The sequence below is a fragment of the Heterodontus francisci genome, chromosome 7 (assembly GCF_036365525.1).
Source record: "Heterodontus francisci isolate sHetFra1 chromosome 7, sHetFra1.hap1, whole genome shotgun sequence".
Taxonomy (NCBI): domain Eukaryota; kingdom Metazoa; phylum Chordata; class Chondrichthyes; order Heterodontiformes; family Heterodontidae; genus Heterodontus; species Heterodontus francisci.
In genome coordinates, this window is record NC_090377.1 from 68,397,433 (window position 1) to 68,425,225 (window position 27,793).

The window sequence follows — 27,793 nt, forward strand, 5'->3', positions numbered from 1 at the left end:
GAACCGGGGGGGCACAGAGAGTGAGAATGCACAGAGAAGGGGGAACAACACAGAGAGGGGGGTAACACAGAGAGGGAGGACACAGGGAGGGGCAGGGAGAGGGAGAAAGAGTGATCAAGATCACATCTGACAGATGGCCGTCTATCTGGAATACTCCACTACAACAAGTGTGCGGGCAAACACTGACTACTTGTGCAAGCAAAAAAATGCCAGCTATCTCACTAAATCAGTGTCCAATTTTTAATGCCTTTATTTTTCTAAATTGTCTCACCGGCCCCCTATGTAAGACAAAAATTGTAAATTGGCCCCCAAGCGAAAAGGTTGAACAACCCTGTTCTAAATCATCATCAGCACACTGATAACTTAATTGAACACTGTACAATATCTCAGCATTAGCTGAGTTTCACTTAAGTTATAACAGTAACTGTAGTCTGCTTCTATTCAATATGGTACTACTTCCTTCTCTAGAACTATCCAACACTCCCACTCCTTTCTGCACCTTATTCCTCTTTTCTACTTCTATTTGCTTGCGCCCAACCCTCTGCCAATTTCGTTTAAACCCTCTCCAGTGACACTAGTGAACCTCCCTGCGAGGACATTGGTCCAGTCCTGTTGAGGTGCAATCTGTTCCCTTTGAATAGCTGCCTCCTGCCCCAGAACTGGTCCCAATGTCCCAAGAATCTGAATCTTTCCCTCCTGCACCATGCCTGAAGCCACACATTGATCCTCCCTATCTTCCTGTTTCTACTCTCGCAAGCACATGGCGCTGGGAGTAATCCAGATATTACTACCTTCAAGATCCTACTTTTTAACTTCCTCCCTAACTCAAGAAAATCTGACCATAGGACCTCAATACCTGTGCTTTCTATATGTCGTTGGTACCGATGTGTACCACATCTTCTGGGGCACGCCCTTCCCCCAGCAGAATATCTGCACCCTCCCTGTGATGTCCTTTTCCTTAGCACCAGAGAGGCAACACATCATGCGGGACTCAAAATGATGGTTACAAAAATGCCTGTCTGATGCTTTAATATGGAATCTCCTATAATGACTGCTCTTCTATTCTTTGCCTTTCCCTCCATTGGTGCCATGGTCTGGACTGCCTTCCTTCAAGGTGTCATCACTCCCAGCAGTCTGCAAAGCTGAGGACTGATTTGAGAGTTCCTACCTCTTCCAACTCTTCCGGATAGCCACCCATCTATTATCCTGAACTCTTACTGCCTTTGGGGTGACCGCCTCCTGGAACATACAGTTCATACTTCCTGATGCTCTGCAGTGACTCCAGCTGCTCCTCATCTTCCTGAGCTCAATCTAAAGCAGCTGGAGACACTTCCTACACACATGGTCCCCCAAAGCACATGAAATGGCCTGAAGTTCCCAAGTGGCACAGGAATTACACAGGTCTCTGCTGTCCATCCATGATCTAAGAAAAAAATCTGTCTCATTCTTCTGAACTTCAAAGAGTCCAGAGTAAAGGCCTGCTCAAGTGACAAAAAAAACCCCAACCCGAACCCGATGGAACCACATGGGTCCCGAGCCTGATCTGGCCCGAGTCCTTCCATTTTACCCCTGAGCCCAACCCGACCCGGGCCCGACTCGCCACGACCCGAACCAAGCCCGATCCGACCACCACAATGTTCCCTTTACTTACCTTCCGACTCCCAATCTGCGGAAGCTGCAGCATGAGCATGATCACGTCATAGAGACGCTCACAGCGCAGACTCAGTTTCCCTGCTTGACGTCCTGGACCCGCAGCTGAGGTAAGTTTTTTTAACTTTTTACATTTACCTTGCTGTGTGTGTCCAATCTGGATCTGGCCTGATCCGACCCGAACCCGACAGATGTCATCGGGTCCCGTTGGGTTCGGGTCGGGTAGCAGGCCTTTAATCCAGAGATGTTCTGTTATACTGTACTCTATTTGATGCTTCGAGAATTATGCTATTAGAAAGAAAGAACTTTCATTTATATCACGCTTTTCTTATGCTCAGGTTGTCCCAAAGCATTTCATAGCCCATGAATTACTTTTGAAGTATAATTACTGTTATTTTACAGACAAATGCAGTGACCAATTTGTGTACAGCAAAGTCCCCCAAACAGCAATGAAATAAGTGACCATAAATAAATAAATGGTGTTGTTTGAGGGATAAATATTGATCCAGACACTGAGAGAGCCCCTGTACTCTTCATTTTGTGGTGCCATGGGATCTTTTATGCCCACCTGAAAGAGTATAGAAACATAGAAAATAGGAGCAGGAGTAGGCCATTCAACCCTTCAAGCCTGCTCCGCCATTCATTATAATCATGGCCAATCATCCAACTCAGTAACCTGTTCCCGCTTTCACCCCATATCCTTTGATCCCTTTAGACCCAAAAGCTATATCTAACTCCTTCTTAAAAACATATAATGTTTTGGCCTCGACTGCTTTCTGTGGTAATGAATTCCACAGGCTCACCACTCTCTGGGTGAGCTGAAAGGTTTACCCCGTATCCTTAGACTATGACCCCTCTTTCTGGACTCCCCCACCATCGGGAACATCCTTCCTGCATCTACCCTGTCAAGTCCTATTAGAATTTTATAGGCTTCTATGAGATCCCCCCTCATTCTTCTGAACTGCAGCGAATATAATCCTAATCGACTCAATCTCTCCTCATACGTCAGTGCCGCCATTCCAGGAATCAGTCTGATAAACCTTAGCTGCACTCTCTCTATAGCAAGAACATCCTTCCTCAGATGAGGAGACCAAAACTGCACACAATATTCCAGGTGTGGCCTCACCAAGGCCCTGTATAATTGCAGCAAGACATCCCTGCTCCTGTGCTCGAATCCTCTTGCTATGAAGGCCAACATACCATTTGCCTTTTTTACTGCCTGTTGCATCTGCATGCTTACCTTCAGCAACTGGTGTACGAGAACACCCAGGTCTCGCTGCATATTCCCCTCTCAGTTTATAGCCGTTCAGATAATCTGCCTTCCTGTTTTTGCTACCAAAGTGGATAACCTCACATTTATCCACATTATACTGCATCTGCCATGCATTTGCCCACTCATTCAACTTGTCCAAATCACCCTGAAGCCTCTCTGCATTCTCCTCACAACTCACCCTCCCACCCAGTTGTGTGTCATCTGCAAATCTGGAGATATTACATTTAGTTCCCTCATCTAAATCATTAACATATACTGTGAATAGCTGTGGTCCTAGCACCGATCCCTGCAGTACCCCACTAGTCATTGCCTGCCATTCGGAAAAAGACCCATTTATCCCTACTCTTTGTTTCCTGTCTGCCAACCAATTTTCTACCCATCGCAATACATTACCACCAATCCCATGCGCTTTAATTTTACACACAGATGGGGCCTTTGCATACTTGACGTTTGTATTCAGACAAGCTTCTTGGAAACAGAGTTTTCCTTAGATATTGTAAAATACCATCAAAAAAATCCCACTTCAAGTGATTTACCAATCAAAATCCGATTTGGTTACACAAATCCCTTTCTAAATGTGCTCCAATACACAGATATGTCTGTGAAAGTAGTAACTGTCTGCCTCTGGAAGGCCTAACAAAAAGCTATTAGATAACAGACTCATGAAGACTCCCCAACAATGCCTCAGTCATAAGACTGATTAATTGTTTTTATCCACAGCTCAAGACTTTTTTCATCTTGGGTAAAAGAATCCTTCTTTGAAGGCTTCTGTATGCAGTGAACTGCCATTTTATCTTGATACTAACCTCATGTTTAGTATATACATGTAACCTCTTGTTTAGTCTTTGTGCATTAGTACATTAGACCATTTGGTTGGTGTATAGCCAAATTATAGTCCTCTCTTATTTACAATTGGCAGAATTGACAGATTTCTCAATTGAAAAGATCCATTACCTTCTTTTAGAGTGCAGATGGGTATCACCCATTCAGAGTGGTATTCCCAGATTGATCTGCCGACTAACTAATGATAACATAACACGTGAACACAAAGTTCATAATATTTATATTGAAATGGTTGATTACAAAAAAGTGACCAGAGCATCTTCATGTTCGCAATTAATGATTGAGGGAGAAAAAAAGTTGGATTGCAGCAGGTTTTCTTATGTTGATCAAAGTGAGGAAATTTGATTAGATTATGTTCAGAGAGAGTTCGGTATACTCATACAAGGAACACAAGGTTAGCATGCAGTACAGCAAGCAATTACGAGGGCAAATGTCATGTTGGCCTTTATTGCAAGACGATTGGAGTACAAGAGCAAGAAAGTCTTGCTACAATTGTATAGGGGTTTGGTGAGACCCACACCTGGAGGACCGTGCGCAGTTTTGGTCTTTGTTTTTTTTTATATTCGTTCATGGGATATGGGCACCGCTGTCCAGGCCAGCATTTATTGCCCATTCCTAATTGTTCTTGAGAAGGTGGTAGTGAGCTGCCTTCTTGAACCTTCTTGAGTGTTGTTGGAGCTGCACACATTCAGGCAAGTGGAGAGTATTCAATCACACTCCTGACTTATACCTTGTAGATGGTGGACAGACTTTGGGGAGTCAGGAGGTGAGTTACTCGCCACAGTATTCCTAGCCTCTGACCTGCCTTGTAACCATGGTACTTATATGTCTACTCCAGTTCAGTTTCTGGTCAATGGTAACCCCGAGGATGTTGATAGTGGGAGAAGGAAGGACATACTTTTATAAAATTCTTTCAGGGGATATGGGCATCACTCGTAAGGCCGGCATTTGTTGTCCATCCCTAATTGCCCTTGACAACTGAGTGGCTTGCTAGGGCAGTTAAGAATCAACCACATTGCTGTGGGTCTGTAGTCACAGGTCAGCCAGAGCAGGTAAGGATGACAAATTTCCTTCCCTGAAGGCCATTAGTGAACCTAATGAATTTTTAACAACTTATCAATGATAGTTTCATGGTACCACTACTGAAACTAGCTTTCAATTCCATATTTTTTTTTTACTAATTAATTGAATTTAACTTCTGCCAGTTGCTGTGGGGAGATTTGAACCTGTGTCCTCAGGTCTTTGATTAGGGCCATTTTAGTGCTGTGGCAGCAGTGGAAACCTGATTGGGAGGGTTTAAACATAGCATTGCAAGAGAGGTGGACGTGGATTCTGCAGACAACGTTCAAGGACTTTCGAAAGGAAAGGGAGGTTGGAGATAGAGCAGTAGTTTGCAAGGACAGAGCGCTCCTAGTAGGTTTCTGAGGAACAGGGTTTGATGATTGCAGATTTGAAGGGGTGATGGACAGTACCTGAGGAGAGGGAACTGTTAACAATATCAACTTTCCGATATCGGGAAGGGAAGTGGTCAGCCATATGGTGGGAAGACAGTTGAGGGAGAAGGAGGAGATCTCAAGGACAACCATTAAATATTCAGAATAAGTCATTCAAACTGACCTAGGGAATAACTGGAAGTCGGATTTTATTTTGCATCTTGGGAGGAGTCGACCACTTGGATCAGCATCCTTTGCATATCTTCAGATCAAGTTGAGAACAGGCTATGGGCCATAGCTGGTAAGGATCCTAACATAATGTAGTATGGGCTCAAAAGCAGTGGGAGGCCATTTTTGAACTGTCAGGAATTCCCATAATAATTCTCTGACGATGAGAGTTTTATGTACGATGCCTGTATTATCTCACTTCAAGCTGATACATAATCCAGTCCAAAAGTTACTGATTATTGACCATACCTATTCAGTCAATAGTAGGACTACAGTCCAACACTGAGTGAAGTGAAAATTAATTCTTACCTGTCAGAAACAACAAAGACCTAGGTGGACAAAGAGCTGTGGTACTAACGGTACTTTATTAGACTACAATTTCAAGGGAACAGTCCATCAGTGTCAAAAAAAAGTTAAATGTCAGGGGTTGCAGCTAAAGTATGTTGATGCTTTAAATCAGTCAACATAATCCAAATTGTCACAAGTGCAAGGTACCTTAATGTGAGTGCCACAATATCTCATAAATAGCTGATTTGACTTAATAAAACTATGACCGAAGGTTTTTGAATGTTACAGGGAAGGTTCTGCCTGTGTAAGAATTTTATTTATATTGTTGCAAATTCTGTATTTACAGGAGAGACGTTTAGGCATGTATGTGGTGTACTGCCAAAACAAGCCAAAATCTGAGTACGTTGTGACAGAATACGACACCTTCTTTGAGGTGAGTCGTTGATTACATTTTTATTGTCAGTGTTCTAGATAAGGGGCAGACATCAGAAACCAGATTTCCATAGCAAAGAAAGCATAGAGCAACATCAGCTGCAACAACTTGCAAACATCACAGCAAGTAATGCTTGTCGCACTCCAAGGATTTTTCTTTCTTCTTCTATGACACAAACGGTTAGCTTTTAAAATTCAATTTAAGTTCGCATTCAAATTTTTTTACCTTTGTGGTTAGACTTGAGCTCGTGATTGAACTCCACAGTAATGTTTTAGAAGTGAAATGAAGTAATAAAGGGGAAAAAAGCTCAGCTCTATTTTAGAGAGATGATTGACCCACATAAGTAGGAGAAAAGTAACACCTCTACGTAAAATATAAACTCTACCATCATTATTATTTTAAGAAAAGTAGAGGGCACCTGTTGAAGGTGGGTGGGGTCTTGACAAAAGGAGCTTTCCCTGAATGTGCTTCGGCATACCATTAGTGAAGAAAGGGGATAAAATGGCAGAAAAAAAAGAGGATAATCTGCCTGATAACCATAAAATGGCTTTAAAAAAAATCATATAAATTCCATGGGTACCCACAGCCATTTAGTACTTTCCGAAGCAGGGGCTTTGGTCGATGGCCTGAGAACATTGAGATCAAGCATAAAGCCACCATTTCTACCTCAATATTATCAGGTAACTCAGCACAGACATGTTACCTTCCAGGTCCCTTATGTCTCTGTACCATATTACACAGCATATTTAGCCACTAATCCTTTTACATTCTTTAAAAATCTATTGGAACGAGGCAACAAAGCTACTGGTTAAATGTATTGTACAAGTTGTAACAGAAGCAACATGTTTATCACATTTTGTACCTTATTTTGCAGGAGGTACAACAGGAATTAGGTCAGAGGCTTAACCTGAGTGACTTTCTTATTAAGCCTATACAGAGGATAACAAAGTATCAGCTACTTATCAAGGTGAGGACTTTAATAATCAAAAGCCTGCACAGAAAATCTCATGCATGAACAAACAAAGTGACAAATGATTTTCATCATTGCATAGAAGCTTCTAACACTTTGTCTACAAGGTTACAGATCAAGAGCTAGAAAGTGGGATTAGGCTGGATGGCTACTTGTCAGCCAGCACCGACACGATGGGCCAAATGACCTCCTTCCCTGCTGTAAATTCCTATGATTCTTCACTGTCTCCTTTGATAATATGGGGCGATTTTCAACTATCAGCTGCCTGTTTCTTGCCTGAGAAACGAGCAGCTAGTAATTGATAATCAGGGGAGAATCTCAGCTGTCTCATTGGTGCTCATGACCCAACTGAAGCATTTTTGAGGTGTGCCTATAAATGGACGAGCAGCACGCCCACCTGATCAGATGTAAGACTGTTTAAATACATACATCAGGGTCCTATGGAAATCGCAGGACCCTGATTGCAATTTTCAGGTACAAATGGGTGGAAAGTGCGCTGTGCACGCTCTACCCCAATTGTATCATGCCTTGAGCAACAAAATGCAGGAAAACCGGGTGGCTACTCACAAAACAGCCCGGTAACATTCAGTTTTTCCTTGCTGGACCCAGGGGTACCTCCTTGTTCCTTCGGCCCAATCTGCCAGTTGGGTCAGTATGGGAGCTGGTCAATTTTTTGCCCTCCCAGAATCAGCAAGCTGCAGTGGGGTGCTGTTTGGTGCTTGCAGCTAGCCAGAGGCATATTAATGAGGCAGAAACTGCAAAATACCTTGGGCTTCACACTGGCCTGAGCTCTGGCAGTTGCTCCACCAACTTCCTATACATTAAGGTATTACTTGAAAACTGTTCCGCACTTCCATAAAGTTGAAGTTAATTCTCCTTGGCTACGACTTGTGCTGTATTCATAGAAACATACAAAAATAGGAGCAGGAGTAGGCCATTCAGCCTTTCGAGCCTGCTCCACCATTCAATACGATAATGGCTGATCGTCCAAACTCAGTACCTTGTTCCCGTTTTCTCCCATCTCAGTGAATTTGCTGATTGTTTCATAATTGTTTGCACATTTCGTGATTGAAGGGAAGTGGTTCATGGATTGTACAAGGGGAATTCTAGCCTTAAAAAATGGGAGGTTTGGGACATTTGGGTGTGGGGGGATGGTGCTGTGTTACAGTCTGAGAAATCTGTTTCCTGATCCAACCCCACCTCCAATCTGCACTTGCTGTTTTATTCAAGGCCAGAAGGTGGGCATGTGACCAACCTGTTCCAAGGAGGGGGAGATGGAACTTTAAGTATGATAATGGGGCTACAGGTTTTCGACTTTAACTGTGGTCAGCTGAGTTTCCGGAGTGTTGGGAAACGTGGCAGCTTTTTCAAGGCAAGGACTTGGTGGATTCAGGAGGTAAGTGCCTTCACACCTATTTCCTGGATCCAGGTACCTGCCTGAGGAGACTCCATGATCGAACACCTCCCCAATGACCTTCCCACCCCAAGGCCTCTGATCCCACCACCAGGCCTCCAAGCCTCCCCTCACATGTCCCCTCCCCTGAGGGGACTTATCTGCTGCTGCGACCTTCACTGACTGGCTTCCTGCCCAGCTAGCTGGAGGCCTGGCCTCTAATCAGGCTGGCCTGCAGGCGGGGAACTGATCAGTGGCATCACAGACACACTGTGGAGTTCTAACTCCTGAATTGCAGGTTCCCCATGACTTTCTGACTGATCTGGTCCCTGAGGGTCACATAGGTAAAAACTCCCCCCATGTGTTTTTGTTGCGGGGGCTGCAGTGCACATCATAGGTGCTGTTATACATGAAGTAATGGGGGGGAGTAGGACTGAGGCATGCCAAGTAATAGTCAATCATAAACTCATGATGGATTATGATTTATTTGGAATACATTTAATGAGTAAACTTCCATATAATCTAATCAATTTTCAAAACTGTTCCTGTAGACACTGTTTTGTATCACTGGCCCCAAGAGTGATTCATTCTGCTGACACTCTTTTTTCTAAGAACAAAACTATCTTTAAACCAGTCAAATGCAGGCTCATTACCAGAATTTTCCAACAAGCAGCCCAATTGTCAATGTTTGGGGTCAGTTGAATGCACAAATTCAGATTTCTCATTCATGAGAGCCTTGTGACTGATGGGCAGCTTTCTGAAGTGCAGGAAATTTGAATCTGCTTATTTAACTGGTCCATTGTTGGACCTTGCTGGACAGTGACCTAATTGTCTACAATTGCAGCTAGACAAATCAGCAGATTCAAATTTCCTGCACCCTGGGGAACTACCCTACACCACGGATCCTCAGAGTATGGGTTATTTAAGTCTTATTGAAGTGACTGCAAACACAGACAAATTGGTCACTGGGTGGAGATTTAGGGTGCATTTGTAAGCTAACATCAAAACTGGTGAGCTGTTGCCATGCCAACTTTGAAGTTAGTATTAGTAAGAGTGGCTGTCCTACACAGTAGGAGCTTAACTGTTCACACTGCAATCATATAATAGAAAAGGCAGACCAGTGGACCATCCTAAATTGGTCTTGCGCCACATTATCTCCAGACCAGCAAACTGTGGGTATTAATCAGTTGCCCCAGCGCAGCTCCCCAGTCAGGAGGCCCAGTCCATTTTAAGGGCCAGGCCTCATTGGCATAGAGGCTGGAGAACTGCAGGAAGAAAACAAGTGTCCTGTGACAGCCTGTGAATTTATTCCATAACGCAATGGAATATTTATTGGCAAAACCATTATTTGCATATATACTCCATATGCTAAGTTGGCCCAAGTTGTGTTCATGTAGTGCAGTTCCTAATGTACAGTCATAACAAGCTAAAATATTCACTTAGTGATATAAATTGTCTTGTTGCAGGACTTTCTTAAATACAGTGAGAAAGCTGGCCATGAATGTTCGGAGATTGAGGTAAAACTTGTACTTTGTGAGGTTGACAAATATTTCTACATTTTTTTTGTTTTTGTTTTTCTCATGTTTCTGCTAAAATGTAAAATTGTATTTTAATTGTTAGACTGTCCCATAACAATGAATCTTGGAACTCATGTTTATTGAATCCTGAAATCATGTTTATTGGAAACATCCATATTTCTTACAAGAATATTGTCTTTATTGAAACAAAAGGGAAGCTGGTAAACTGATTGCAATTAACACTCGCTACTTATAAGTACAATGTAGAAGAATCTCCATTCCATGGCATTATGGTATTAGATTTTGGTTTAATACTAATATACCAACTTCATTGTTTAGGGTCACCGGTTGCAGACTCTTCAAATATTGTTGAATATAGCATGGTTTTATCATTCCACAAGTTATGTGGGAAAATACAAGTAAATTTAAACATATAGAATTGAAAGTAAATCTGTTGGTTCAATACTAAAACTATTGCTCTTGATTATCAGCAAACAAATACTTCTATCTGCAAAATACGGCATCACCAGAAACCCATTATGTTGTTTTGTGTCTTGTTAACAGAAAGCTGTTGACGTGATGTACCTTGTACCAAAACGCTGCAATGATATGATGAATTTGGGAAGACTTGAGGATTTTGAGGTAAGGTTTTTCTTTCTTTTCCTTCTCCCTGTATCATTATTTATTATATAAGTAGACCAGAAATTTATATCTGTGAATTTTTATGTTCTGAATTCTAAAAGATATAACAACACCATGGGGTCTATGTTAATTTGAGTAGGTGTTGGATGGTGGGAGGACCTTTCATGCTTCCTGTCCAAAGTCTCTGCTAAGAGAAAGCCAACAGCCTGAGCTACTTTAAGAACATAAGAAATAGGAGCAAGAGTAGGTCATACATCCCCTTGGGCCTGCTCCGCCATTCAATAAGATCGTGGCTGAACCTCTATATCAACTCCACTTTCCTACCCTATCCCCATATCCCTTGATTTCCTTAATGCCCAAGAATCTGTTGATTTCAGTCTCGAATATACTCATCGACTGAGCATCCACAGCCCTCTTGGATAGAGAATTTCAAACAAATCAGAACCCTCAGAGTGAAAAAAATTCTGTTCATCTCAGTCCTAAAAGGTCGATCCATTACCCTTAAACTATGACCCCTATTTCTAAACTCTCCAGCCACAGGAGGGGTCAGATCTCATTTCAATACAGCTAGTGAGCTGCAAATGCTCACAGGCAGCTCACCAGTTGGAGGACAGGAATTCCAGGTGATCCATTGCAGAGTTCTGACTGTAAATTTTATCTTCAGTATAGCAGGGGGACATGGGAGTGATTTTTATAGGGGGACACAGATGGGCCAGCAATGAGCCAAAAAATTTTTCTGTCATAGAGTCATAGAGTTTTACAGCACAGAAACAGGCCCTTCGGCCCATCATGTCTGTGCCGGCCATCAAGCACCTAACTATTCCAGGAGGAGTATGCATGTTTTTTTTTAAAAAACGTTTCTATTCTGGACTGCTAGTTGGGCCATTCTTCTTCCAATACCAATGGCTGGAGTGTGTGAGGTGCCCATTGGCACTTCAAAATAATGTACTATGATTGCCATCGGACTCTGAAGTGAACGGGTTGCTTAATTTGAAAAAAATCACCAAAGCAACAAGGTTAGGCTGCGATCATTTTTTTATGTCAACTGTGGGAACATTACCATCCACTGTATTATGTAGATGGAACCTTGGTGTAATTTACATGGTGCAGTGCCTCCCCTCTACATTTAAACATCCCAAAACCACTTTGGGTGATACTTATAGGATGAGCTTATTTCCAAAATAGTGGTGATCTTGTGTAGGACTGGATGCGTAGAATTGTAAAATCATAGAATGGTAAAAGCACAGAAGAAGGCCATTCAGCCTGTCGTGTCTGTGCAAGCTCTCGGTAAGAGCTACACAGCTAGTCCCACTCCCCTGCCTTTTTCCTGTAGCCCTGCAAGTGTTTTCTCTTCAGATAATTATTCAATTCCCTTTTGAAAGCCATGTTGAATCTGCCTCCACCACACTCTCAGACTGTGCATTCCCGATCCTAACCACTCGCTGCGTCAAAAAGTTTTCCCTCATGTCACCTTTGATTCTTTTGCCATTCACCGTAAATCTGTGTCCTCTGGTTCTCGACCTTTCGCCATTGGGAACTGTTTCTCCCTATCTACTCTGTCGTAATGCCTCATGATTTTGAACGTTGCTATCAAATATCCTCTCAACCTTCTCTGCTCTAAAGAGAACAGCCCAGCTTCACCAATCTATCCTTGTAACTGAAGTCTCTCATCTCTGGAACAATTCTCGTAAATCTTTTCTGCACCCTTTCTAAAGCCTTCACATCCTTCCTAAAGTGCGGTGCCCAGAATTGGACACAATACTCCAGTTAAGGCCAAACCACAGTTTATAAAGGTTGATCATAACTTCCTTACTTTTGCCCTATTTATAAAACCAAGGATCCCATAAGTTCATATAAACCACATCAACCGCATTACCCTGATCAACCCTCTCTGTTACTTCATCAAAAAACTCAGTCAAATTAGTTAAACAGGATTTGTCATTAAAAAATCCATGCTGCATTTCCTTAATTAATCCACATTCATCCAAGTGACTTCAATTTTGTCCCGGTTTATCATTTCCTAAAGCTTTCCCACCACTGAGGCTAAGCTGACTGGCCTGTGGTTGCTGGGTTTATCGTTTTGAACAAGGGTATAGCATTTGCAATTCTCCAGTCCTCTGGCACCACCACTGTATCTAAAGAGGTTTGGAAGATTATGGCCAGTGTGTCTGCAATTTCGACCCTTATTTCTGTCAGTATCCTCAGATCCATCTGATCTGGTCTTGGTGACTTATCAACTTTAAGTACAGCTAGCCTTTCTAATACCTCCTCTTTACCAATGTTTAGCCCATCCAATATCTCAACTACCTCCTTTCTCACTACAACTTTGGCAGCATCTCCTTCCATGGTAAAGACAGATACAATGTATTCATTTTATGCCTCAGCCATGTCCTCTGCCTCCATGCGTAAATCCCCTTTTTAGTCCCTAATTGGCCCTACTCCTCTTTTTACTATTTATATGTTGATCAGAAGACTTTTGGATTCCCTTTTAGTTAGCTTCAAGACTCTTATTATCTCTCTTTGCTGCTCTTATTTGTTTTTTCACTTCCTCTTTGAACTTTCTATATTCAGCCTGGTTCTCAATTGTATTATCCACCTGACATCTGTCATACACAACCTTTTTCTGCTTCACTTTACTCTCTCTTTTGTCATCCTGGCTTTGTTTGTGCTACCTTTCTCCCTCGTGGGAATGTATGGTGACTGTACCTGAACTATCTCCTCTTTAAACTTCAACTGTACAATTACAGTTTTGCCTGCCAATCTTTGATTCCAATTTACTTGGGCTAGATCCATTCTCACCCCATTGAAATTGGCCCTCCCACAATTACTTTTTTTACTCTGGATTTTTCTTTGTCCTTTTTCATAGCTAACTTAAACCTTATGATACAATGATCACTATCCCCTACTGGCTCTTGATCCACTTGTCCCACCTCATTCCCTCGAACCAGATCCAGCATTGCCTCCTTCCTTGTTGGAATGGAAACATAAAGCGACCCGGGTTCAATTCTGGGTACTGCCTGTGTGGAGTTTGCAAGTTCTCCCTGTGTCTGTGTGGGTTTCCTCCGGGTGCTCCGGTTTCCTCCCACATGCCAAAGACTTGCAGGTTGATAGGTTAATTGGCCATTATAAATTGCCCCTAGTATAGGTAGGTGGTAGGGAAATATAGGGACAGGTGGGGATGTGGTAGGAATATGGGATTAGTGTAGGATTAGTATAAATGGGTGGTTGATGGTCGGCACAGACTCGGTGGGCCGAAAGGCCTGTTTCAGTGCTGTATCTCTAAACTAAAATAAAAAACTAAATACTGATGTAAAAAATTCTACATTCCTGCATTTTCAACTTTTATATTTCTCCTTTAATTAAACATCTTTCTTCCTTCTTCAAACTTCATACAGGAAAATAATTGCGTTTTCATCTTGTGGAAGTCTTCTTGTATAATTCAATAATACCTGCAATTCTGCAAACCACATGTGCCAAGTCACCCTTTTACGTTTCCTTGTTTGTCAAGTGCTACAGTACATCATGTATCATAACGAACACCTTCCCTTTCTCTGACCCTTATGCTATTGATATCCCAGTCTATATTAGGATAATTAAAGTCTCCCATTATAACTACTCTATCGTTTTTGCACCCCTCTAATTTCCTTGCAAATTTGTTCCTTTATATCATTTCCACCAATTGGAGGTTTACAGAATACACCCAGTAGTGTAATAGAACCTCTATTGTTTCTTAGCTCTAACAAAATAGATTCTGTCCTTGACCCCTCTTGGACATCTTCTCTCTCCAGCACTATAATGACCTTAATCAATATTGCCACCCCTCCTCCTCTCTTCCCTTCCCTTTCTATCCTAAGCACCTTATATCCAGGAATATTTAGTACCCAGTCCAGCCCTTTTTTTGAGCCTGGTCTCCGTTATCGCCACAACATCATACTCCCACATGGCTACCTGTGCCTGTAGCTCACTAATCTTATTTTACCACACTCCGTGCATTCACATGCGGTTACTTTAGCCCTAATTTAGACCTTATTGCATTCCCTCTTGCTCTGACACCACCTAATATCTTACTATTTATTACTCTAGTGCTATCTGTACCTCCCAATTCTTTGTGCACCTTGTTTTTCTTTTCTAATGTTACCTTTTGGTTCTCAACCCCTGCCATGCTAGTTTAAACCCTCTCCAATAGCACTAGCAAGCCAGCCCACAAGGACATTGGTCCCAGGCTCTGTTCAGGTGCAACCAGTCCAGCCTGTACAGGTCCCCCCAGAACCAGTCCCAATGGCCCCAGAATCTAAAGCCCTCCCTTCTGCACCATCTCTCCAGCATGCATTCATCTGCTCTATCCACTCATTTCTGTACTTACTAGCGCATGGCACTGGGAGTAATCTAGAAATTACTACCTCTAAGGTCATGCTTTCTAGTTTCTTTCTGAGCTCCTTAAAATCTGTCTGCAGGACCTCATCCCTTTTTCTACCTGTGTTGTTGATACTGATATGGACCACAACCACTGGCTTGTTCATCCTCCCCCTCAAAGTGCTCTGCAGTCACTCTGTAACATCCTTGACCCTAGCACCAGGGAGGCAACATATTATCCTGGATTCACGACTGCAGCAGCAGAAACACCTGTCTGTTCCCTTAACTATAGAATCCCCGAGCACTATTGCTTTCCCAATCTTCCTCCTGCCTCTCTGTACAGCTGAGCTAGCCATGGTGCAGTGGACTTGGATCTGGCTGCATTCCCCAAAGAAACCATCACTCTCACCAGTATTAGAACTGAGTACTGGTTGAAGAGGGGGATGCACTCTGGGGACTCCTGCACTACCTTCCTGGTCCTCCTTGACGGTCTGGCAGTCACCCATTCCCTCTCTGCCTGCACACCCGAAGCTGCGGGGTGACCAAATCCAGAAATGTGCTATCCATGAAACTCTCAACCTCGCGGATGCACCACAGTGACGCCAGCTGCCACTTATGCTCCAAAACCCAGGGTTCAAGCTTCTCCAGCTGATGACACTTGCTGTACACGTTGTCCAGGTCACGAGAAGTGTCCTGGAGTACCCTGCGGAACAGGACGCGCATTCCATGGGACAAAGGTGTCCTGCCATCCATCTATTTATTAAACTATTAACTGACCTTACAGAAATAAACTTTAGTCTTTGACTCACCAACTTTTCACTAATCAGCTGCTTACCGTTTGCTGACATCACTTTATTTTATGGGGAGTTAACTTCAGTATTTTACTTAACTCTTATTATGTATGTACCTCAGATTTTAATTTACTGAAAAATTCAGAACCCTTTAGTGTTACTATCCCTTGTTTTTAATTTATACTTTGTCCCCTATATTTGATTAATTAATTGAAAACTGATTTAATTATATGATAAATTATCAATTTGGCTTTAGTTTTTATACTATTTTCATTGATCTAGTCTTACTTTATAGTTGATTAATTTAAATTAAAAGAAAAGTATACCAGTATACCTGCCCCATGTGATTCATTGACCTGTGACATCACTTTGTGATATTATTGTTTTTTTCCCCTCCCATTCGATTCAGACTCCGTGAGTGCTACTCTGCTCCCAGGCCTCCCTTTTGTCTGATTATTCAATGATTATTTGCAGTTATATTAATGAATTTAACTAGTCAAGCTATAAATTTAATACCGTGCTTCATAGTTTCCCAGTCCTAGTTTAAACCACTGCCCTACTTTAGAAAAAAAACCTAAATACTCATCAACCAATCACCTACCTGTGACATTACTCTTTGTGTTTGGAAATACACCACGGAAAGTACACTGCTGTTGCTGCGTCTCCGATCAGGACTGCCCTGTCCCCCTGCTCTCTGTTATTCTCCGCCGCTGCTGCTGGTGTCTCCCATCAGGTTCTTGTTGATCCCCCGGTCTCTCTTTTATTCTTCACTGCTGCTGCAAAGGGTAAAAAACAACCACTTTAACATGTGTTCTGATGAAAAGTTGTTTTAGTTCAAGAGGCGTTTTTTCAATTTCTGGTTAATTAGATTTTTCTTAGATAGCTTTTTGCCAGCAATGAAAGTACCTAACTGGTGGAATGCACAATATTCATTTGAACCAACATTTGGTGGGTGATCTCGGAAATCGCACTTCCACAAATTTCATTCACTGGATGTTAGTACTGTTTGATCTAGAGCATTGATGGAGTGTCTGAATTAGTTACTTTTAGTTTCTTATTTAAGAATTCAGTGAAGTTGGGATTTTGAAACCAGAATAGAAGGGAATTGTTTATAAAGTGGTAAATAAATTCTGGATTCTATTAATGAATCGAGCTCTGGTGTGCCATGATCAAAGGGGTTTATGCCTACAGTTCTCTTCATAGTGAGTACAAAATTTCAGTTCATTTATCCATCTAACATGAGCTTCTGTGCCCATATTTTAATCACCTTTCTGCAGTATAGAAGCACGAAAGCAGATTACCTGCCTGCTCCCTATCAGGGAGTAGAGATTGAAGTGAAGGTTGAGAGATTGAATTGAGGAGGAAACAAAGAAAGTCCATTTTGGAAATGGGGTGCAGCATCTTTTTGTTTGTATATGAAACAATAAAATAATGCCAGGCAGAACTAAGTCAACTCTGAATGCTTTGTTACTTCCAGGGCAAAATCACAGCACAGGGGAAATTACTTCAGCAGGACACGTTCTATGTAACAGAACAAGACTCTGGCGTTCTCTCCCGAAGTAAGGAACGAAGGGTCTTCCTCTTTGAACAGATTGTAATCTTCAGTGAACAATTGAACAAGGGTTCCTCAACACCAAGATATCAGTTCAAGAACAGCATTAAGGTAAATATCCAACATGGACTCGATAGGCTGAATGGCACCTGTCTGTGCACTTATGACTCTATGAATAACTAAAGATTGCATCACAATCAGTCCATAGAGCTGGAAAATTGGAATATTGTAACAGATATTACAGTTATCAAAAGATCATATCTTTATTAATTTACTCAATAAACCTCATCTTCCACAAAATCTTCACCTGTATCTCTCCTATCCCAACAGCAAACTTAGTGTACTATTCAATGAGACTGGTAGGTCTCCAGTACTTGTGTGAATATCAGAAAACTTTTGACCATGAGTAGGGATATGGAGGAACATTATAGCAGAGTCTTGTCCTCACATGTGTCCAGCAGAAGGATGCTATCAGACAGTATTCACGAATAGCAGCCCTTCCTAAGTTCACTCTGCAACATATTGGTAGTTAAATGCAATACCTCTATGGTTCCCCAGGCTGCCAACACATGCCAAGGATTAAACATTCAATTTCACCAGTTTTTAGCAACCTTTCATGTCCATTTGTTTTATCAATACCTCACTGGTCAGTCCTGTCTTGTTCCTTCTCCGCTCAATAACATATCGTAAACTGCAAGTGCCAACTGAGACATTGGCAGAATTTTAATATTAAACATTGTCATTTTATTAACCTATCAAAAAGTCTTGCTATTGTAAGAATGGTGTATTTTAATTTGGCTCTTATACTGGGAAAGGCCAGGTGATTGTGGAGTTTAGCCTCAGTGGGAGCTCAGCCTTGAGCTCTAGTTGGATGGAGTTTTTTTTCTATAGTACTTGCTTAATATGAGTAACATTTTAATTTTTGCAAGAGCTTGGTGCTAGTGGGAGTTCAGGCTAAGACTATCAATGTTTTTAAGTTAGATATCAGATGCAGAAGGAGGTCAGTGCAGGTAAACACAGTGCACAGTGGCGCAGTGGTTAGCACTGCAGCCTCACAGTTTCAGCGACCTGAGTTCAGTTCTGGGTACTGTCTGTGCGGAGTTTGCAACTTCTCCCTGTGACCGCGTGGGTTTCTGCTGGGTGCTCTGGTTTCCTCCTACAGCCAAAGACTTGCAGGTTGATAGGTAAATTGGCCATTGTAAATTGCCCCTAGTGTAGGTAGGAGAATGGTGAGGATGTGGTAGGGAATATGGGATTAATGTAGGATTAGTATAAATGGGTGGTTGTTGGTCGGCACAGACTTGGTGGGCCGAAGGGCCTGTTTCAGTGCTGTATCTCTAAATAAAATAAAATATATATGGGGTGTGATATGTGAGCCATCATGGATTATCTGTGTATTTAAGAGTAGCAGATTTGCACTGTGTCAGGAAATTGACTTTCTGAAGCAGATGGCCCCTTTGCATGAAGAGCAATTGGCTACGCTCTACAGAGGATGAGAGTTTTTTGGATCATACGACCCAGAAGGTGCTCACAGAGAGGCAGTGCTAGAAAATACAGGACATAGGGACAGTGCAGAAACAGAGTTAGTGACTATACCCAGTGGCAGCAGTTGGAGACAGGACACAGAGGTGTGGGGGACCCTTAAATGACTAGAGCTACCCAATAAATACATGTTGGTTCTCCTGATCACTGTTTGTCATTTTTCCAGGGTTTCCATGGCTCTTCCACTCAAGTTATAGTGGATGATTGGGAGAATATCTTTAAATAGGGCTTCAAATGACTGCCTCAGGGCTTGTATTGCCCATGGTTGGTGAGAATTTGTTAGGTGATCAGGTCAGAAAATTGGAATAAATACATTACACTCCCATCTGTTTCAGATTGGAGCTCTGGCCTACAGGAATTAATGCCCCTTGGAAAGTTGGTAGAGATGCAGAATCAACAATAACTGGAAGAAACAGACATTTTATTTTTCACCCACTAAATCCATTTTCAAGCACAAACAGGGCCACAAGGAGATCAAAATCACATTCAATAATTACTGTAACAGATTGTATTTTTCAATGAATCAGTTGTGTTAAGTAAATTGTCTGTTGGTTTATTGTTTAAGTCTTGGTTCAATAGAGTATGTATTCAGTCCCCCTAACAAAGATGAGGAGAATTATGTAGCAATGGGTGATATATTCTAGTAAGCCAACAACATACAGTGACAATGTATCTTGGTTTAACCTCTGGATCTTGCTATCATTTATCTGGATATTCAGGAAGTAAAGACGTGTTCCACATTTTAGGCGAAGTGAGATCTCTGTACAGAGGTGACTGATAATGCTATCTACGTAGAATATCTAGTGTGGTGTAAAACTCAAAAATTCAACCTATGGATCTAAGAAATTTGAAGTGGAATGTTATAGAGAACTGTGTTAGGTAGCTTAACAAATACATAATATCTCATTGAAGAATCTTGCTAAGATCTATAGATGGAGTTTTGTAAAACTTGAAATTGGTGCAGATTTTCAGCAATTGTTGCAATTCTTTTGTTGACTTGTTTCAGATGAGTTACCTTAATATTGAGGAGAATGTGGAAAACGAACTCTGCAAGTTTGCTCTAATATCCCGTGGAACTTCTGAGCGGTTCATCTTACAGGCACCAAGTATTGAAGTCTGGCAGGCTTGGGTTCAGGATATCAATCAAGTTCTTGACGCTCAGCGAAATTTCTTAAATGGTATGCAGATCTGCTGTCTTCTTTCTTCTGAACTCCAAATTTAACTTATTGGACATTTCAGATTTGAAATCATACCACCAGAATTCAAAACAACTGTGCCTCACTCACTTATTTGTCACCTAGCCCTGAGCTCACATCTTTCTCTAGTTTGTTTCCTATGATCTCCGAGCTCATCTTGTCCATGAGACCCACCTCCTCTCAACTCTATTCCCACTAAACTGCTGAACGCCCAAATTCCCCTCCTGGTCCCATGTTAGCCGATATTGTTAACAGTTCAATCTCTTCAGGTGTTGTTCCTCTCTCCTTCAAATCTGCCACTATTTCCCCTCTCCTCAAAAAACCTATCCTTGACCCCACTATCCTTGCAAACTATTGCCCCATCTCCAACCTCCTTTTCCTCTCCAAAGTGCTTGAAAGTGTCCCGCTCCTCCCAAATATGTGCCTATCCTTCCTGAGACTCCATGTTTGAATCCCTCCAATCAGGTTTCCACCCCTGCCATAGTACCGAAACAGCTCTCATCAAAGTCACAAATGACATCCTTGTTGATTGTGACAAAGGTAAACTATCTTTCCTCATCCTTCTCGATTTGGCTGCAGCCTTAAACTCAGTTCACCACATTGTCCTCCTCCAACACCTCTCTACTGTTGTCCAGCTGGGAGGAACTGCTCTAATCTGGTTCCATTCTTATCTATCCAACTGTAGCCAGAGTATCACTTGCAATGGCTGCTCTTCCTGCTCCTGCACCATTACCTCTGGTGTCTTCCAAGAATCTATCCTTGGGCCTCTCCTATTTCTCATCTACATTCTGCCCCTTTGTGACATCATCCGAAAGCACAACGTTAGTTTTCACATGTACACTGATGACATTCAGCTCTACCTCACCACCATCTCTCTCAGCTCCTCCACTGTTGCTCAATTATCAGACTGCTTATCTGACATCTAGTACTGGATAAATTTCCTCCAATTAAATATTGTGAAAACTGAAACCATTGTTTTCAGTCCCCACTCCAAACTCCGCTCCCTAGCTATCAACTCCATCCGTTTCCTAGCAACAATCTGAGACTAAACCAGTCTGTTTGCAAGCTTGGTGTCATATTCAACCCTGAGATAAGCTTCTGACCACATATTCGCACCATCACTAAGACTGTCTGTTTCTACCTCTGTGACATTGCCCAACCACTCCTGTCTCAGCTCATCTGCTGCTGAAACGCTCATTCATGCTTTCGTTACCTCTAGACTTGACTATTCCAGTGCACTTCTGGCTGGTCTCCCACATTCTACCCTTTGTAAACTTGAGGTCCTCCAAAACTCTGCTGCATGTCTTAACTTCTACCTGTCCCATTCCCCTATCACCTCTGTGCTCACTGATCTACATTGGCTGCCAGTCAAGCAACACCTTGATTTTAAAACTCTCATCCTTGTTCTTAAAACCCTCCATGGCCTTGCCCCTCCCTATCCCTGCAATCTCCTCCAGCCTCACAACCACCTGGGGTATCAGTGCTCATCTAATTCTAGCCTCTTAAGCATCCGCAATTCTAATCGTTTTACCATTGGTGGCCATGCCTTCAGTTGCCTGGGCCCTAAGCTCTGGATTTCCTCCCTGCACCTCTCTGCCTCTCTACCTCATTTTCCACCCTTCAGAGACTCCTTAGAAGGTACCTGTTTGACCAAGCCTTTGGTCACCTGACCTAATTATCTCCTTATGTGGCTTGGTGTCCTACTTTGTTTTAGAATGCTCCTGTGAAACCCCCTTGGGATGTTTTATTACGCTAAAGGCACAATATAAATATGTTGTTTTTGTTTGAACATGTTTGATGCTGTGTTTGACATTTCAACTGAGATTGGCATGCTTGTATTAGAGGCGAGGATTCAAATCATAGGCTCCAAGTCTGTGCACACCAACTAATTAACACCATCAAGCCTCCTTAAAACTGCTGAGAGTAACTTCCAATTTCACCGCCTGTGCAAATCAATAACATGAAAATTGGACAGATTATAGAACACACAAGTGATCCACTCCACCACATTACCACCCAGCAGTTAAGTTGAAAATTATCCCCTTTAATGTTATAATTTAAATGACCACATATTTTATGGGTCACATTTTGCTTAAAAAAATGCATGCACGCTGTTGTTAATGCACAAGTTGGCCACCATCTATTACCAAGGAACAACGACCCCATGAATTACGAATCTCCACAAATTCCTGACCAATTTGTGCTGCTCCGCTGTTAGCTTTTTGAAAATGGCATCTCATGCTTAACCTCCCTATAATTTTTATGAAGTTGCAGTATTTGCACATTAATTGCCCATTAAACTCACCACATTTAAGTCTAGTCATCATCAATGTAAATGCCTTTTTAATGACATTATTGTCAATGACTGCCAAACAACTCTTCTTGCCCAGAAAATAAGCAATTGTAAGTGTGGAATCTCATTCCTTCAGGTTCTGAATTGTTCTCGGAGTTTATAAAAACGCAATTAAAAAAAAAAAAATTTCTTGCTTTTCCTTTCTTTCTCTATTGCTCGCTTTTCCCCTGTTTAATTCTCTTTCTGTATCTGATTTGATATGGAATTCATCTTCTTTCTCAGTACTTCCTATTTCTCAATCCTTTAGTGTTTGTCCTGTTGTTCCTCCGCATGCCCTGTTGCCCTCACTGTACCATTACTGGCTTGCAGTTCCAGCAACTTTATGGGCAAAAAAATTTAAAACTTAAACGTGCAATTGTAAGTGTAAATGATGGGGTACACTGTGAGATGCCCTGCTTCAGCAAAACCTGGCCCAATGTGTTTTTTCTAGATTGTGGAAGACCCCACCAAAGTGTGAATGAGAAAATGTAATTCACAGGTCCAGCTAAGGCCCACAGTAGAATGTGTTGAGTCACCAAGCTGCATTGAGTGTTTACACCTGGCTTCAAGAGTAAGACAAAATAACATCAAGTCATTCAGACTGTTTGGATATTGTTTGTAACCAAAACTTATTATTACTGCTTTCATTCTACACAGTGACCTAATTCTTATTCTTTAGATTGAATCATGAGCAAAAACTGGATTCTAGATTGTCACCTTCTCACTAAATTTGACCATAATACCATCCTGCAGCATCTCTCTGCTGTTGTCCAGCCAAGTGGGACTACACTCGCCTGGTTCTATTCTATCTTCATGCTTCTGCATCATTACCTCTGGTGTCCCCCAAGGATCTATCCTTGACCCCTCCTATTTCTCATCTACATGCTGCCCCTTGGCAACATCATCATCATCATCATCATCATTTATGCTGTGTTCATCTACTGTAGGATGCAGCCCTCCTCTTGTCTTTTCCATTTATCTCTATCCCTTGCTGTTCTCGCCCAAGTGGTTCCGAGGTATGATAGAATGTCATCTCTCCATCTTCTTCTCGGTCTCCCGCTTCTGTTTCCTGTTCTTGGCTGCTACTCCATTTGCCTTTTTTGTCCACCTGTTATCAGTTTTTCGAGCAACAAGCCCAGCCCATCTCCATTTGGCTTCTTTTATCTTCTGAATGATGTGCTTAACTCTGGTTTCTGGCATATTTCATTACACCTGATTTTATCACAAATGAAGATGTTTACCATTGCTCTTTGAGATGTACACTGTTTTTGTTCTATATATTTTGTAGTTGTCCATGATTCTGCCCCATACGTCATGGTCAGTAGCACACACTGATCATATACCCTCCTTCTTAATGCCAGTGGTATTTTCTTATCACACAGAACAACCTCCGAAAACACAGCTTTATTTTTCAAATGTACAATGAGGACAACCAGCTCCACCTCACCATCACCTCTCTGAACTCCTCCACTGTTGCTAAGTTATCAGACTGCTTGTCCAACATCCAGTATTGGATGAACAGAAATTTCCTCCAACTACATATTGGGAAGACTAAAGCTATAGTCTTCAGTCCTCACCACAAACTCTGTTCCCGTGCTTTTGACTCCATCTTCCTCCCTGGCAACTGTCTTGAGCTGAACTAGACTGCTCACAACCTTGGTGTCATATTTGACCCTGAGATGAACTTCCAACCACATATCCACACCATCAGTAAGACTGACCATGTTCACTGAACGAAACATCGCCAACCCTGGCCAACCTCAACTCATCTGCTGAAACCCTCATTTATGCCTTTGTTACCTCTAGACTTGACTATTTCAATGCATTCCTGGCCAGCCTCCCACATTCTACTCTCCATAAACTTGAGGTCATCCAAACTACGGCTGACGGTGTCTTTATTTGCACCAAGTCCTGTTCACCCATCACTCCTGTGTTCGTTGACCTACACTGGCTCCCGGTCAAGCAGCACCTCAGTTTTAAAATTCTCATCCTTTTTTTTCAAGTCCCTCCCTGGCCTCGCCCCTCCCTATCTCTAATCTCCTCCAGCCCCGCAACAGATTTGTTGCAACAGATTTGCTGTTGTTATCTCTGCTCCTCTAATTCTGGCCTCTTGAGCATCCCTGATTTTAATTGTTCCATCAATGCTAGGCGTGCTTTAAGCTGCCTAGGCCCCATGCTCAGGCCTACCTTCCCTAAACCTCTCCACTTCTCTGTCTCTCTATTTCTTTTCAGCCACTCCTCAAAACCTACCTCTTTGACAAAGCTTTTGGCCATCGACCGTAATATCTCCTTATGTCGCTCCATGTCATTTTTTGCTTTATAACACTCGTGAAGCACCTTGGGAAGTTTTAGTGCATAAAAGGTGCTATATAAATACTTGTTGATGATGATGAATTTCAGCTAAGACAGGCCTGTGAATGTAATTCTTCAACCCTCCTGGAAGTCACAATAATATCTACTTTTTCTCGTACACAGTGGAACCCATTTAATTGCAGTTGCTCGGGCCAACCTCTTAATTGCAATAAAATAGGGATTTCTATAAAAGGGAACTAACAAAAGCAAAAAGATTAAGGGTAGTCTGCTCCACAGCCACTATCATTAGGTGTCAGCTGTGGCACAGTTGGTAGCACTCTTGGCTCTGAATCAGCAGGTTATGGGTTCAAGTTCCACTCTAGAGCTTCAGCATAAAATTCAAGGCTCCAACGTGGTACTGAGGGAGTGCTGCACTGTCAGAGGGATGTTCTTTCAGATGAGATTTTAAACTGAGGCCCTGTCTGTCATCTGGAATGGACATAAAAGATCCCATGGCACTATTTTGAAGAAGAGCAGGGGAGTCCTGATGTCCCTCAATCAACATCACAAAAAACAGATTATCTGGTCATTATCATATTGCTGTTTGTAGGAGCTTGCTGTGCAGAAATTAGTTGCAATGTTTCCTACATTACAATAGTGACTACACTTCAAAGGTACTTCATTGGCTGTAAAGCACTTTGAGGTGTATGGTGGTCATGAAAGACACTATATAAATGCAAGTCGCCTTTTTTCTTTTTATTAGCCTAAATTTTGTGCATCTTACAGCAAGAGTGAATATAGTATAATATTTTCAATAAAGAAAAAAGTGTTCACATTTCATGAGCTTTTAATGCTGCGAAGAATTATTACATCTTACAACATGACCACTGAACCCAATCAGCTTGAGAGGTGAAATCCTCAGCTTTAAAGGTGATAAGTCTCGTTAAAGTGGGATTTCTGTGTAACACACTTGTATATAAGTGAGAATTGCAGGAGACAAATTTTTCACAATTGGAGATATGGGGAAAATTGGGATTTTAGAAATGATTTCATTAAAACAGGAATTGCAAGTAAGTGAGTTTCAAATAAACAGGTATGACTGTACAAAAGAACAGGAGTAGATCATTAATCCCCTTGAGCCTGTTCCACCATTCAGTTAGACCATGGCTAATCTGTATCTCAACTCCATTTACCTGGCTTTGCTCCACTTCTCTTGATATCTTTACCCAACAAATATCTATTTATTTCGGCCTTGAAAATTTCAATTCACTCAACATACACTGCCTTTGAGGGAGCAAGTTCTAGATTTCCACTACCCTTTGTGTGAAAAATACTTCCAGATTTCACTCCCAAATAGCCATGCTCTAACAAGTTTATGCTCTCTAGTTATGAATTCCCTCACCAGAGAAAATAGTTTCTCTTTATCGACCCTAACCAATCCCTTTATCATTTTGAAGACCTCAACCTGCTAAACTCAAGACAACCTGTCCACATAATTTAACCCAAGGCCAATATAAACTTTCCTGAGGTTCAATTCCCAAAATATCAGTTGCAGTCTTCACAAGGTTCTGTACAGCTGAAGCATCCCTTCCTTCCCTTTATATCCCAGTCCCCTATGAGATAAAGACCAAAATTCCATAGCCTTTTTCATTACATTTTACATAAGAACATAAGAAATAGGAGCAGGAGTAGGCCATTTGGCCCCTCAAGCCTGCCCCACCATTCAATAAGATCATGGCTGATCTGCCCCAGACCTCAACTCCTCTTTCGTGCCAGCTCCCCTTAACCCTCAACTCCCGATATTTCAAAAATCTATCTACCTCCTCTTTAAATAGTTTCAGTGATCTAGCCTCCACAACTCTCTGGGGTAGAGAATTCCAGACATTCACTACTGCTTGAGAGAAGGAATTCCTTCGCACCTCAGTTTTAAGTGAATACATTTTGTACCATTACATTAGCTATTAGTGGATAGCTGAATCCCTTTTAGTCCTCCACAGCTCCTAGTTTCTCACCATTAAGAAAATATTCTGATTTGCTTTTCTCAGATCGAGTGGATAATTTCACTTTTCCCCACGTTAAACTTCGTGGGCTGAATTTTCAGTCCCCACTCCCCCCCCCCCCCCCTCCCCCCCCTCCACCCCACCACCACCCCCACCAAGGTCGGGAACTGAGGTGGTGGGAGCCCAAAAATACTGGCGCTGGCCGATGTGTCAGTTTCAAGATGACATTCTCAGCACCAGCGATGTTCATCAGGATGGGTAGAGTGGGACAGCGATCTTGCTGGCCTCCCAATTGAAGGCAATTAAAATAATTTGAGAAGCTCGGTAAGAGCTTGTTGGAGGCGAAGGCTGCAATTTTGAAGGAGGCGCACAGGTTTCAGGAGCTGTTTGACCAGCTAAAGGGAGGTGGGTACAGAGTAGGGAGCTAGTTATGGCTGCCCCAAGGCATTACCCCAGCTCCATAAGAGGGTCAGCGAGGCAAAGGGGTCTCGGCATTTGGAAAGGAGGTGCCCTTGGCGCTGTGCAGGTGATGGGGAGAGTGGGCACTCAGCACTTGGGCATTGAATGGGGTCGGCATCCCCCTGGCATTGTGAGCACAGAAGAGCAGCGGGCAAGACTGCCAGTCACAATAGAGCATCTACCTGTCCAAAAGGAAGGCTTCATCTGGCAATGGGGGCATATCTGTCAGATTTTCGGCCCAGTGGTGATGAGGGGCAACACCATCTGCAGGAAAGACGGAACCCTGAACAGCAGGAGGGCATGGGAGAGGAAAGAGAGGCAGGAAGGCAACAGAGGCCATACCCTCAACACAGGATGTACCGCTGCAGATGGAGATACCTGGAGATGACTGAGCCCCAGTGTCGCAGGAGCCTGTGACTCTCTAGGCAGACGGTCACAGACACCCATGATCTTGTCGCCGAAGACCTCGCGCCTCACAGCAATGGTCTCCATGCCCTGTCAGTAGCTGTCAAAGTCACTGTGGTCTTGAACTTCTTCACTTCTGGCTCCTTCCAAGGATCAACTGTGGACTTTAGTAGCACCTTGCAAACAGCAGCACAGCACTGC

General features: G+C 42.4%; 1 protein-coding gene across 9 annotated transcripts in view; it reads left to right on the top strand.

Moving 5' to 3' along the window:
• kalrna (kalirin RhoGEF kinase a) overlaps positions 1 to 27,793 on the top strand; it is a 980,827-nt gene that overhangs the window by 862,638 nt on the left and 90,396 nt on the right. For all 9 annotated transcript variants that reach the window (XM_068035333.1, XM_068035338.1, XM_068035339.1 and 6 more), the window contains 6 exons: positions 6,062 to 6,148; positions 7,023 to 7,115; positions 9,978 to 10,028; positions 10,593 to 10,670; positions 17,292 to 17,477; positions 19,915 to 20,086. In XM_068035333.1, coding sequence (XP_067891434.1) covers positions 6,062 to 6,148; positions 7,023 to 7,115; positions 9,978 to 10,028; positions 10,593 to 10,670; positions 17,292 to 17,477; positions 19,915 to 20,086 — 667 coding nt within the window. The remainder of the gene's footprint in view (positions 1 to 6,061; positions 6,149 to 7,022; positions 7,116 to 9,977; positions 10,029 to 10,592; positions 10,671 to 17,291; positions 17,478 to 19,914; positions 20,087 to 27,793) is intronic.